Below are 13,089 nucleotides of genomic sequence, written 5' to 3' on the forward strand. Positions count from 1 at the left end.
CTTATTGAGGTCCCTATTCATTACCTGGGTATAGTGCTGCAAGACAAACTTTGCCCTTATTTGGAAATCCAGTTGATGACTACTGTCATCAACATTTTGACTACAGGGTAGAACACTTAGGGCTTGTAACTTTTGCTTATTTAAAAATTAGAAATCAATATTGTTTGTTTTAGTGAGGCAGTTGGGGTTAAGTGACTTGCCCAGGGTCACACAGCTAGTATGTGTTAAGTGTCTGAGGCCGGATTTGAACTCAGGTCCTCCTGAATCCAAGGCCAGTGTTCTATCCACTGTGCCACCTAGCTACCCCCCATATTGTTTGAAGAACAACTTTGAGCAAATAAGTAATTTTGATTATTAGAAATACCCAAATAAATTACAAAAGACATATAAAAGATGATGCAATCTGCATCCGGAGAAAGAACTGATAAATAAAACTTAGTATAGAATAATTTACCCCACCCCCACCTGCCACAGACACATTTGTGTATAGTGGTAGCTATCACTAGGGCAGCGGGTTGGGGGTGGGGGGGAAGGTAAGAAAAAAAAAATTTACATAATAGCTATTATATATTTAAAAGGTATAGCAAGTTGTACATAATAGATTTGTAGTTTCATGTGTAATCATCTTTTTTATTATACTGTTATGAAAATGCCTGTTTTATTCCATAAATTAAAAATGTGAAAACAAAACCAAAACTCAGTAGCAAATAAAACCAATAATCCCCATGGAGTGGCTTGGTTTGGGAGAAAGAGCAATGAATTTGGAATCAGAGAGTTGGGTTTGATGCCCCACTATTTACTACATTAGTTTCTAACTTCCCAAATGACAAGTTGGGGGAGGAGGTAGAAGGGAAGAGAAAGAATCACCTCCCAGGTCCTGTCTTCTTCCCTCTGCCACTCCTCCTCTCAAGTTTCTCATGGCATTTTCCCTCTATCCTCTCAGTTGAGGACCTCATATTTCAAAGAAGAAAATTAAGAGCATTTACTAAAAGCCCCCTCCTTCTCTCTTCTTCTTTATCTCATATCATTCAGTCGCCATCTTTCCTTGGTAAGTCCAAACCTTCTACATGTACTCCTGATCTCATCACCTCCTATTTTCTCTAGCAGATTGTCTCTATTACATCCTGATCTCTCAAATTTTCAGTTTTTTCCTATTAGCTTCTTCTATACTGCCTACAAACATGCACAGGAACAATATGAACAAAATAACAAATGCTCTTCACACAAATAAAGACAAATCTAAGTAACTGGAGAAATATTAATTGCTCAACAGTAGGCTGAGCCAATATAATAAAAATTAGAATACCATCTAAATTAGTTTACTTATTCAGTGTTTATACCAAACCACCAAAGAATTACTTTACAGAGTTAGAAAAATAATAAAATCCATCTGCAGGAACAAAATGCCAGGAATATCAAGGGAATTGATGAAAAAAATAGGGAAGAAAGGTGTATCGCAATAACAGTTCTCAAACTATACTACAAAGCTGTAAACATCAAAACAATCTGGTACTGGATAAGAAATACATTGAGGGGCAGCTAGATGGCGCAGTGGTTAAAGCACCGGCCCTGGATTCAGGAGTACCTGAGTTCAAATCCGGCCTCAGACACTTGACACTTACTAGCTGTGTGACTCTGGGCAAGTCACTTAACCCCCATTGCCTAAAAAAAAAAAAAAAAAAAAAAAAAAAAAAGAAATACATTGAACAGTGATACAGATTAGGGACAAATCAACATAGTAACCTAATGTTGAATAAACCCCCAAATCCTAGCAACTAGGTTAAGAACTTGCTACTTGGGGGGGGGGGGCAGCTAGGTTGCACAGCGGATAAAGCACCAGCCCTGAATTCAGGAGGACCTGAGTTCAAATCCAGCCTCAGACACTTGACACTTACTATGTGTGACTAGCTGGGCAAAAGTCACTTAACCCTCATTACCTGGCCAAAAAAAAAAAAAAAAAAAAAGAAGAACTTGCTACTTGGGAAAAACTGTTAGGAAAACTAGAAAGTAGTCAATAAACATTTATTAAGCACCTACTATGTGCCAGGCAGACATTCTGGTCTGACAGAAGCTAGGCACAGACCAACATCTCATGCGTATACCAAGATAAATAAAAAATGGATACATAAAGGGTGATATAAGCAATTTTGGAAGCACGGAAGAAAACACTGTCACATCTATGAACAGGAGTAAAGTTCATGACCAAAAAAGAGATAGGGAGGCTCAAAGGTGTAATTTGGATTATATAACATTAATTTTTTTGCAGAAATAAAACTAATGCAACTAAAATTAGAGGAAAAGTAGAAAACTGGGCGGGGGGGGGGGGTTTGGAAACCTCTGCAGCAAGTTCCTCTGATAAAGATCTCATTTCCAAAATATATGGGGAAATTGATTGAAATTTACAAGAAAAAAAGCCATTCCCCAATTCATAAAAGGGCAAAGGATGAGTTGGCAATTTTCAAAAAAAGAAATCAAAGTTATCAAAAGCCATATTTTAAAAATGCTCTAAATCATTAATATAGAAATACAAATTAAAACAGCTCTGAGGTACCATCTCAAACTGGCTCTGATGACAAAGAAGTAAAAATGACATGCTGGAGGGGATATGGGAAAACAGGCATACTAATTCACTGTTGATAGAGCTATGAACTAGTGCAATCATTCTGGAAAGCAATTTAGAACTCCTCAAAAAGCTATTGAACTGCACATACCCTTTAACTCAATGGTACTACTACTAGGTCTATAGTACAAAGAGGTCAAAGAAAGAGGAAAAGGACACATGTATAAAAATATTTATAGCAGAAAAGAAATGGAAACTGAGGGGATGCCCATCAGTCGTGGAATGGCTGAACAAGTTATGGCATATGAATGCAATGGAATGAGTTTGTACAATAATCATCTTTCAAAGATTTAGTAATTCTGTTCAATACAATAGCCACACAAAATTCCAAAGGACTCAGGGTAAAACATGCTATCTACCTTCAGATAGAGAAATGGTGGATTTGGAATGTAGACTAAAGCATGTTTTCTTCTCTTTCTTATTTTTCCTTTTATTTTTCTTGGGGCGGAGGGCAGGGTGGGGGAACATGGCTAATGTGAAAATTTGTTTTGCATAACTACATTCATTTGTTATAGGTTATGGGTTTGTTGGTTTTTTTTGGTTTTCTCAATTTGTGAGGGAGGGGGAAGGTAGAGAATTTGGAACTGAAAACAAAACTAAAATTGATTTTTTTTTTTTAAAAGAGTGAGGTGAGTAGAACCAGGAAAACAATTTATATAAGGGCAACGGCACTGGAAAGAAAAAACATCTTTGAACGACTTAAGAACTTTGATCAAAGCAACAAACAACCAAGTCCTGCGAAAATATATGATGAAGATGTTACCTACTTTCTGATAGAAAAGTCATAGGCACAAGATGAAGAGCCATACACTTTTGGACACTGGCATTATTTGGATTAATTTTGCTTGACTATGCTTACAACAGTTTCCTCCCTCTTGCTCTTAGTGAATGGGTGGGGGGATATCAAGAAAAGAGAGGCTTAGCAACATGATTTAAAAAAAAAAGGCCACTGACACATAAAAATGTTTATTATTAAAAAATAAAATAAAATTTAAAGTAATATGTAGTTCAATCAATCAACACTTATTAAGTACCTGTGTGGCAGGCACAGTGTTAAGAGCTAATGCTACTACAAAAAAAAGAGGCAAAACAGAGTCCCTGACCTCAAGAAGCTTACAATCTAATGGGGAAACAACATGCAAATGTATATATATACACAAAGAAAGCCATATACAGGATAAATAGGAATTAAAAGAGGGAAGTGCTAGAATTAAGAGGGATTAGGGAAGGCTTCCAATAAAAGGGAATGTAAGCCATGTAAAATGTAAGACATGGAAGTCAGTAATTGGATCAGAAGAGAGAGAGCATTCTAGTTATGGGCAACAACCAGAGAAACTGCCTTGAGTGGAGAGATGGAGTGTCTTGTTTTTGGAAGTCAGAAACCCAATGTCACTGGATCAAAGAATATATGTAGGCAAATAAGGTATAAGATGCCTGGAAAACAGTATTAAAGGGAAATATACCATTCCATATGCAATACTCTTTTTGTGTTCTGTTTTGTTTATGGAAATGTCTTTTGTGAGGGAATTTTTGGAATTAAGCTAAGAATTTCAAGATTAGATTAAGAAAATATAAGTGGGGGCAGCTAGGTGGCGCAGTGGATAGAGCACCAGCCCTGGAGTCAGGAGTACTTGAGTTCAAATCCGGCCTCAGACACTTAACACTTACTAGCTGTGTGACCCTGGGCAAGTCACTTAACCCAAATTGCCTCACTAAAAAGAAAAAAAAAAAGAAAATATAAATGCTTGTTGCCTGACATATACTGGCCCTAAAGGAAAAGCAAAAGCCATCATGGCCATAGCCATAGGAGGCTAGTTTATAAAGGATTTTGAATGCCAAATAGAGCATTTTGTATTTGTTCCTGAAGGCCACAGGAAGCCAGGAGAGTTTATTGAGTAAGTGGGCAACATGTACTTCTGGAAAATCATTTGAGTGCCTGAGGACGATAGACTGGAGTGGAGAAGAGACTTGAGGCAGGCGGATCCAACAGAAAGATATTACAATAGTTTGGGTGTATGGTAGTGATGAGGATCTGCACCAGGGTAGAAGCAGTGTTAGAGAGAAGGGGGCACATTTGAGAGAAACTACAGAGATCAAATGGAGAGAGCTTAGCAACAGACTGGATATGGAGAATGAGAGATAGTGAGGAATCTAGGATGATGCCCAGTCTGATGCAAGCCTGAGGGACTGGGATGGTGTTTACCCTGTACAGTAATATATTAGGAAGGGGAGGAGGAATGTTTAGGGGGAAAGAGAATGAGTTTTGGATCTAATGAGTTTAAGGTATTTACTGGGCACCCAGTTTGAGATATCTGAAAGGCTACTGGAGATATGAGACTAGTGGCCAACAGAGTTTGGGTCAGAAAAGGTAGACTTGAGAGGCATGAGCACAGAGATAATAGTAATTAAACCCATGGGAACTGATGAGATCACCAAGTGAAGTAGTATAGGAGAAAAGGGCCCAGGACAGCAGTATGAAATGGAAATATACCATTTCATATGAAATACTCTGTGTTCTGCTTTATGTATGGAAATGTCTTTTTTGGGGAATTTTTGGAATTAAGGTCAGAATTTCAAGATTAGATAAAGAAAACATGTTTGTTGCCTAATGTATAGACTGACCCTAAAAGAAAAGCAAAAGCCATCATAGCTATAGCCAAGGCCAAATCCAGATCCAAACCTAGCTGATCAGCATCCTCACATATCTCTCTCTCTGTCACCCCCTACTCCACCACCCTGTTCCCCCTGACAACCCAAAGGAGAAACAGGCATAGTTGAATTTTTCCTCCCCCTAGCCATTTTCATTAATTTGGGGCCTACAGGAGCACAGCTACCTGCAGCTCCAAGCTCTCTCATTTTCTCATCTTCGTCTTTCTCAACCCTACCCCATCCCATTCCAAACCTTCCCTCAAAAATTCCTGTTCTACCATGCCTAAAGGGCAATCAAACTGTGGATACTCTTTGATTCAGCAATACCACTACTTGGTCTGTATTCCAAAGAGATCATATAAAAAAGTAAAACACCTACATTTACAAAAACATTTATGGCAACTCTTTTTGTGGTGTCGAAGAACTGGAAAATTGGGAGAATGCCAATCAATTGGCCAATGGCTGAACAAGTTGTGGCATATGAATGTAACAGATACTATTGTGCTATAAGAAATGACAAACAGGGGCAGCTAGATGGCACAGTGGAAAAAGCACTGGCCTTGGATTCAGGAGGACCTGAGTTCAAATCCGGCCTGATACTTGACACATACTAGCTGTGTGACCCTGGGCAAGTCACTTAACCCTCACTGCCCTGCAAAGAAAAAGGAAAAAAAAAAGAATGACGCTAGAGAAATGACAAGCAAGTGGATTTCAGAAAAACCTGGAAAGATTTACAAGAACTAATGCTGAATGAAGCAAGCAGAACCGGAAGAACATTGTACGTAGTAATAGCAACACTGTGGGATGATAAACAGTGACAGACTTATTATCTCTTCTCAGCAATACAATGATCCAAGACAATTCCAAAAGACATCATGGAAAATGCTCTCCATATCCAAAGAACAAACTATGGAAATTGAATGCAGATTAAAGCAAACTATCTTCACCTTGGTTTTGTTTTTTTTGTGTGATTTTTCTCCTTTTGTTTCATTTCTTCTTTCAAATAACTAATATTTAACATAATTACACATGTATAAAACCTCTTTCAGACTGCTTGCTGTCTTGGGGAGGGGGAGAGGAGAGGAGGGAAGGAAGGAGAAAAATTTGGAACTCAAAATCTTATAAAAAAATGGATGTTGAAAACTATCTTGACATCTAATTAGAAAAAAATAAAGTATTGAAAGAAAGGAAGGGGAAAATAGTATGCTTTGGTCTGTAGACATTATTATTATTGCTATTAAACCTTCTCTGGTATTTAAAGCCCTTTACAACTTGGCCCCAAAGATAGACTACTATGTGACAGGCAGTGTGCTAAGCTCTTTATAAATAGTTTATCATTTAAGCCTTTCAACAACCCTGCAAAGTAGGTGCACTGTTATTATCACCGTTTTAAAGTTGCAGAAACTGAGGCAGACAGAGTTTAAGTGACTTTCCTAGGGTCACACAGCTAGGGAATGTCTGAAACCAGATTTGAATTTAGGTCTTCCTGACTCGGCCCAGCTCTGGGCCACTAAGCTGCCTCAATTATACCAACCTACTTAACAATGTTCAAAATGATGATCCTGCATCTCTAACTGTATGATCATGGATCATAAAAGATTAAATTACATTCTGACACTCTTACTACCATATTTTCACATTTTCAACAAAAACTTAAAAAAATAAAATGTGTATTGTAATTAATCCTGAGTTAACCAGAATTTGGGAAATTATGCAGTGCCTTTAATGACTCCTTAAAACAAAGGCCCATTTTTTAAAAACAATAATGTATTTCTGGAGATGGCTAGATGGCTGTGAGTCCATGAATACCAGAGTCTTCAAAATATTCAAACTGATAACTATTCTCAACAATACAATGATCCAAGACAATCCCTAAGGACTATTGATGAACTATACACCTCCAAAGAAAGAACCAATATTGACTGAACACAGACTGAAGCATGCGATTTTTTGCTTTCTTTCATTTTGTTTCTTTTATTCAAGTTTTCTTGTACAAAATGAATAATACAGTACTATTTGGCATAATTGCACATGTATAATCTATATCATGCCGCCTCAGGGGTGGAAGGGGAAGGAAGGAGGGATAAAAACTGGAACTCAAAACTATAAATAAAAATGTTTATTATTTAAAAAAAAAAATTAAAGTTGAGAGTCGCCTCCAGGGCAACAAAGAGGAACATGGTGGACATGGGTTCAGTATATCATCACCAAATGTGCAAGAGAAGCAAAGAAAAAGAATGTTACTAAAGAAACCAAAGACTAGAAAAGGTGGGCTGCTGGTGAAGCAGTGAGCATGAGATAGATTTAATGGACAGTCTGCATACTCTATTGAGATTCAGAAAAACAGAGAGGTCCCCAGGGGGCTTTCTGGGTGTTCTATTAGCAGGGCTTCTTAAACTTTTTCCACCTGTGACCCCTTTCTGCCCAAGAAAATTTTACATGACCCGAGTTATATAAAATAGGCACACATAACCTTTTACTGTTGCCAATTTTGTTGTGGTCCTCACATTCAATTACCCTACCACCATGGGGTATAGTTTAAGAAGCTTTGTTTTATAGATAATCTATGGGAAGGTATGAGTAAGTAGATTGTGCTCTCTATCACTGGAGGAAGGACCACCTTTTTTTGATTAGATCATAAATCCATCAAAGTATCAAAGTAACACCCCAAAATAAAATCAACTTTAATGCCCCACTTCCCAAGGATTCTAGTCAATCAAAACTTTATGGTCTATATGCAACAAGGTTTAGAGGCAGTTAGGTGGTACATAGGCCAGGATACAGGACTTGGTGTCAGACCAGAGCTCAAATATGACCCTGGGCAAATAACTTAACCCCTGTCTACCTTTGTTTCCTCAATTATAAAATACAAATCATAATAGCATCTACCTCTCGGGGCTGTTGTAAGAATCAAATGAGATAGTATTTGTAAAGCACTTATCAGCACAGTACCTGGCAATAGTAGGCACTATAAAAATATAATTCCCTTCCCTTAATGATATGAACCTACATTTCTAAAAAGACAAATCAGAGAATGCTATTCACTTTACAAAGTATTTTTCATTAATAAAACAATCTCTCACTAATAAAGCAATCCTCCCTAAATAAAATATGATTAGGTTTATAAAAGTTTCATCTATATAACATTTTTCATTATGTATATAACGATATGCCTTCTGGCATTGATAATTTTGGGGGAGTATGGAGGTTAGTTGGTATAGACCTGTGATCATATCAATGTAATGCAAGTGAGAAAACTCCTGACAACGCAGATCAGCAGTAGTTCTGCAGCTCGCTGTCTTAGAGAATTACCTGGTCCACTGAAAGGTTAAGTGTTTGCTCAGGGTGGCACAGCAATTATGCATCAGAGCTTAAACCCAAAAGTATTCCTGACTCCAAATGGTTTTACACCATAAGTTTGGAGGAAAGTTATAAAATGCTAAATGTTGCCTTACTGCCGCAAAGTTTTGTCAAGTTATGTGAAATACTCATTTTAACTGAGTAAAGAAAAATTTTCATATGTTTATGAAAGTTATGTTTCCATTAAATATGCCATGATTATATTGCAAATGATAGCCACAAAACAGGGGGGAGGGAGGATGTGTGGAAATTGTATGATTCTTCATATAGCAATTTCATCCTATAACACTTAATGAGATACTATATGTAAAGCATTTAGCACTGTGCCTAGCAGAAGTAAGCACTACAAAAATGTTATTCCACAAAAAAATTATTTCCTTCCCTTAACTATATGAAACTAAATTTATAAAAGATAAATTAGGGGATGTTATTACTGAAATTACTAAACTATTCTAGCCAACCACAGTTTTTCTAATCAATGTTAGATTATCCTTTAATGATAAAGCCTTAATACTGGTTTTCTTGGATTCTTATATTTGAACATTTGTTAGTGTCTTTGGGAACTAAAAGAAAATATATCAATTAACATTTAGTTAACTTCAAAAAACAAAGCAAGTCTGATTCAGAGCTACATGAACAAGATAAAATTTATAAGCCACTTTAAAAAAGGATAAGCAGAAACCTGTGGCATCAACAAGAGTTTTTTAAATAGTCTGAAATCAAGTAAATTCATCTCCCTGAAAGTCAGGAAATGTCACTTTTTTGTCTCAGCCCTAGAATAACTGGAGTGATCTTGGTTTTTACTTAACCTCTCAGGTCTTTTATTTCCTTATCTATACAGACCAAATAAATTCTAGAGACTCCAACATCTCTAAAATTCTGTGTTTAAAACTATACAAACTGTGCAAAATTGCTCCATTTTAAGTGTATTCCATCCAGAAATACAAACTATAAAGCTTGATAACATTCTGAAATTCAATTAATCTATGGTTTGGTGTTTTTTTCCTGTTTTGAACAAAATTATTTTGAAATTTTAGATGTTCTATTTCTATATAAACTTCCTTGTGCTGGTCTAGTTTAAGTACACATTCTAGTGAGAATAAATCTCAGTCCAACACTTTAATTTGGGCTCAGAAGTTTGGTGTGGGTATACTATAGAATTTTGTATCTAATTCTTCAAAAGGATAATAATTGGCTAAAAATTTGAGCATGTATTCACCTAATAATTTATTTTTCTATTTACCTTTTCTCTTCTTTTGCTCTTAGCTGTTCTTCCTGTCTCAAAACTTGAACCATTATAGACTCAAAAACTCCACTTGTCAAGCCTGCCAAACTTCGAGGTGTAGAGCGACGCCTTGTTGATGTACATGCTGCTCCTTTCTCATCCTCTAATCCATAATAACCTCTGGATGTAACTGCTATTGTTGTTTTTTCTCTCAAGTGCCTGGCAAAGAGAAATTAAATTAGTTCACAAGGGGACACCTTTAAAGTCAACAAAACTTCACCACTCTCTTTTCTTCATCACACAACTATATATTAAAAAAACAAAACAAAACAAAAAACCCTTCCAGGTTAACAGCAATAAAACCAAATCCTTCCAAGTTAACAGCTTAAAAGGAATTCAGTTAAAACATAACTATAGGTTAGAATTCTCATCTTCCCTATATAAAGTTTCTAAATGTTCTCAATTCTGCCAAGATATCACAGATCAAATCCTACCTCTATTTTTGAAATATATTTAAACTTTATGGTTCAAGTTAGGATGACCTCAACGAAAATTTAGTTTTCTTCAACTTTCCAAAATTAAGCAAGACATCCATCTCTTTAAAAGTCAGACATTTTTCAAGTCTATCCTGTTTCTCCATGTGTATGTACAAACAAATAAAAATTACATACTACACATTAGTTGCACTAAAACAGGTAAATTCAAAAATAAACTTTCAAAGAAATTACAAGCAAATTAACAACTCTACAAACACGTAAAATACAGGAATAAAATTATCTGCCTAATTTGTAAAAATAAGAGCCAAATGTGAAGAAATAGAATGATTCCCTCCTACCTCACCATAAATGCCTTCTTAATAGATTTCTAATGGATGCACTGGCACCCCAATCTGATTCTATAAGTAGTCTTATTTATTGACAGTTCCTTTATTGACCAGGGAAACTTAAATTTTAAAATCTATTAAAAAAAAAAAGCTTTCATTTCATGATGTTTTAAAATTAGACTACAGGACTTTTAAAATTTGTATCTATGTAACATTTCACTACAAATTAAGCAGGTGTTACTGGTGTATGATATGATTATGGATTTGAGTCAGATTAAACTCTGACCATGGGGTCTGGAAGGTACCCAGACCTGCCCCAGTATAGTTTGTTAGAAGTTTATTGCTTGTCAAAATTCTCACTGTCTCCTTTAAGTTTTATTGCCAATTAACAGTATTTTTACTTCTGCTCAGTCTCCCCACTTGTCAGCTACATATTAGTTTTGTCTGCAATCTATCATGTGTCAGAACCCCAGTCAGTGGGTCAGGGAGTTTGCCCACCAATTCAATACTCGGGACTCAAGAAGAAAGGATGGGACTAGGCACAGAATGCAGCCATTGAGTTGAGACCAGATGTTAAGTAACATTGTCTCTTTTTCTCAGAGCAGAATCCCCTTGGCCTTGGGGTCCCAACAATGGATTATTCTTTTCTTCCCAACATAGCCGAAGATAAATTTTAACCCTGTCATCCTTATCTTTAGAGACAGGGGCCTGGAGAGGGGAGTCAGTGGGAACTGTGAGATGTGAAACATCTGACTCTCACTCCCCTGTTTCCTTTTCCTTTGGTTTGACCTTGTTCCCCCTCCCCTTTTCCCCCTTGTCCCTGGAACACGTATGCATGTCTCCATACGCACCCTGGGTGAGACAGGATTGGATGTTAGATTGTGAGCTCATCCACCCTAGGTGTATGTGGGGACAGTCCTTTTCAAGATTACTATAAAAACCTAGAGGATTGGGCATATCTTTGCAAGACTTCAATGTGTAATTGGGTTTTGCCCGTCCTCATGAGGATGTAATAAATCTGTCTCTGCTTGACTTGGTGGTCTCCTCGAGTTATTTGGGTAAACTGAGGCAGTTTGCTCCATACACTGGCAACTGCAATTTGAGGAAAAATACATTAATTCTGACTGGTAAGCTGAAGAATATTAGAAATCCCCCAAGTAAAACATCTGTTTTGTTTTTTCTTTAAATAACCCATTCTACTTGGTTGATATATATTATCATTTCTGGAGTTTTTTCTTTTTTTTCCACTTTTTTTTCCAAATATATGCCATCATGCAAAACATTTCCATATTAGTTGTGTTGTAAAAGAAAACAGACTAAAGGAAAAGAAAAATAAAGCTTAAAAAAAAGTAAGCTTCAATCAGCAGTCAGACTCCATCAGTTCTTTATCTGGAGATGGATAGCATTTTTCTTAGACCACTGTACTGCTGAGAATAGCTAAGTCGTTCAGGGTTGATCATCGTACAATATTGCTGTTACTACATACAGTGTTATTCTGGTTCTGCTCACTTCACTCTGCCATCAGTTCATGTAAGTCTGTCTAGGTGTTTCTGAATGCATCCTGTTCATCATTTTTAAAAACAGCACAACAGTATTACATCATGATCATATACCACAACTTGTTCAACCATTCCCCAATTGATGGGCATCTCCTCAATTTCCAATTCTTTGATAGATATAACCTATATCAGATTATCTGCTGTCTAGGGGAGGGCAGGGAGAAAAATCTGATATTGGAAAGCTTGTATAAACAAAAGCTGAGAACTATCTTTACATGTAACGGAAAAAATAAAATACCTTATATGTAAAAAAAAAAATAAAATAAAAATTTCCAATTCTTTGCCACCACAAAGCCACTATAAATATTTTTGTACTATTGTACAAAAAAATAATACTGTACACTATAAATATTTTGTTTCTAGAGTTTTTCAATAGCCATTTCTAAACTGGCAAAATCAATGTTCTAAGTGATAAGCATTCCAAATGAGAACAAAATTTCCATAATTTAAAATAGAAATAATTTTCTTCCCTTATCATGGAGGCCAATTTGTATCAAATAAATTTCAACTTCAAGAAAACAAGAACAGAGAACTTCCTGTGCCAAGATGACGATCTAAGCTCTCCCAGATTTCCTCTACAAACTGACATAAAACTGCCTCTGAATTGTCCCAGGAGCAGGGAAACAGCCTACCAGCCTGGAAGGAAAGGTCTGTCTTACCTGGGTGAGAGGGAAGTGAGGTCCAGGAGCAGCAGCAGCTGCTTCTGGGCTCACAGCAAGGAGCCTGAAGCAGGGCTCTAAGCTTGGGGCAATCTACCAGTGAGGCTCTACCTACTTGCAAACCAGCAGCTCCCTGGGCAGGTGAGCAGTCTGGGACCCTTACCAGGTACCCCAAAGCTAGCACAGACCATGAG

General features: G+C 36.8%; 1 protein-coding gene across 2 annotated transcripts in view; it reads right to left on the reverse strand.

The window, feature by feature from the left end:
* KIAA2026 (KIAA2026 ortholog) overlaps positions 1–13,089 on the reverse strand; it is an 88,742-nt gene that overhangs the window by 44,124 nt on the left and 31,529 nt on the right. Inside the window, exon 2 of one of the 2 annotated variants that reach the window (XM_043963225.1) lies at positions 9,873–10,073. The exons of the other annotated variant lie outside the window; for it this stretch is intronic. Coding sequence (XP_043819160.1) covers positions 9,873–10,073 — 201 coding nt within the window. The remainder of the gene's footprint in view (positions 1–9,872; positions 10,074–13,089) is intronic. 2 annotated transcript variants of the gene reach the window in all.

Source organism: Dromiciops gliroides, chromosome 1 (assembly GCF_019393635.1).
Source record: "Dromiciops gliroides isolate mDroGli1 chromosome 1, mDroGli1.pri, whole genome shotgun sequence".
Taxonomy (NCBI): domain Eukaryota; kingdom Metazoa; phylum Chordata; class Mammalia; order Microbiotheria; family Microbiotheriidae; genus Dromiciops; species Dromiciops gliroides.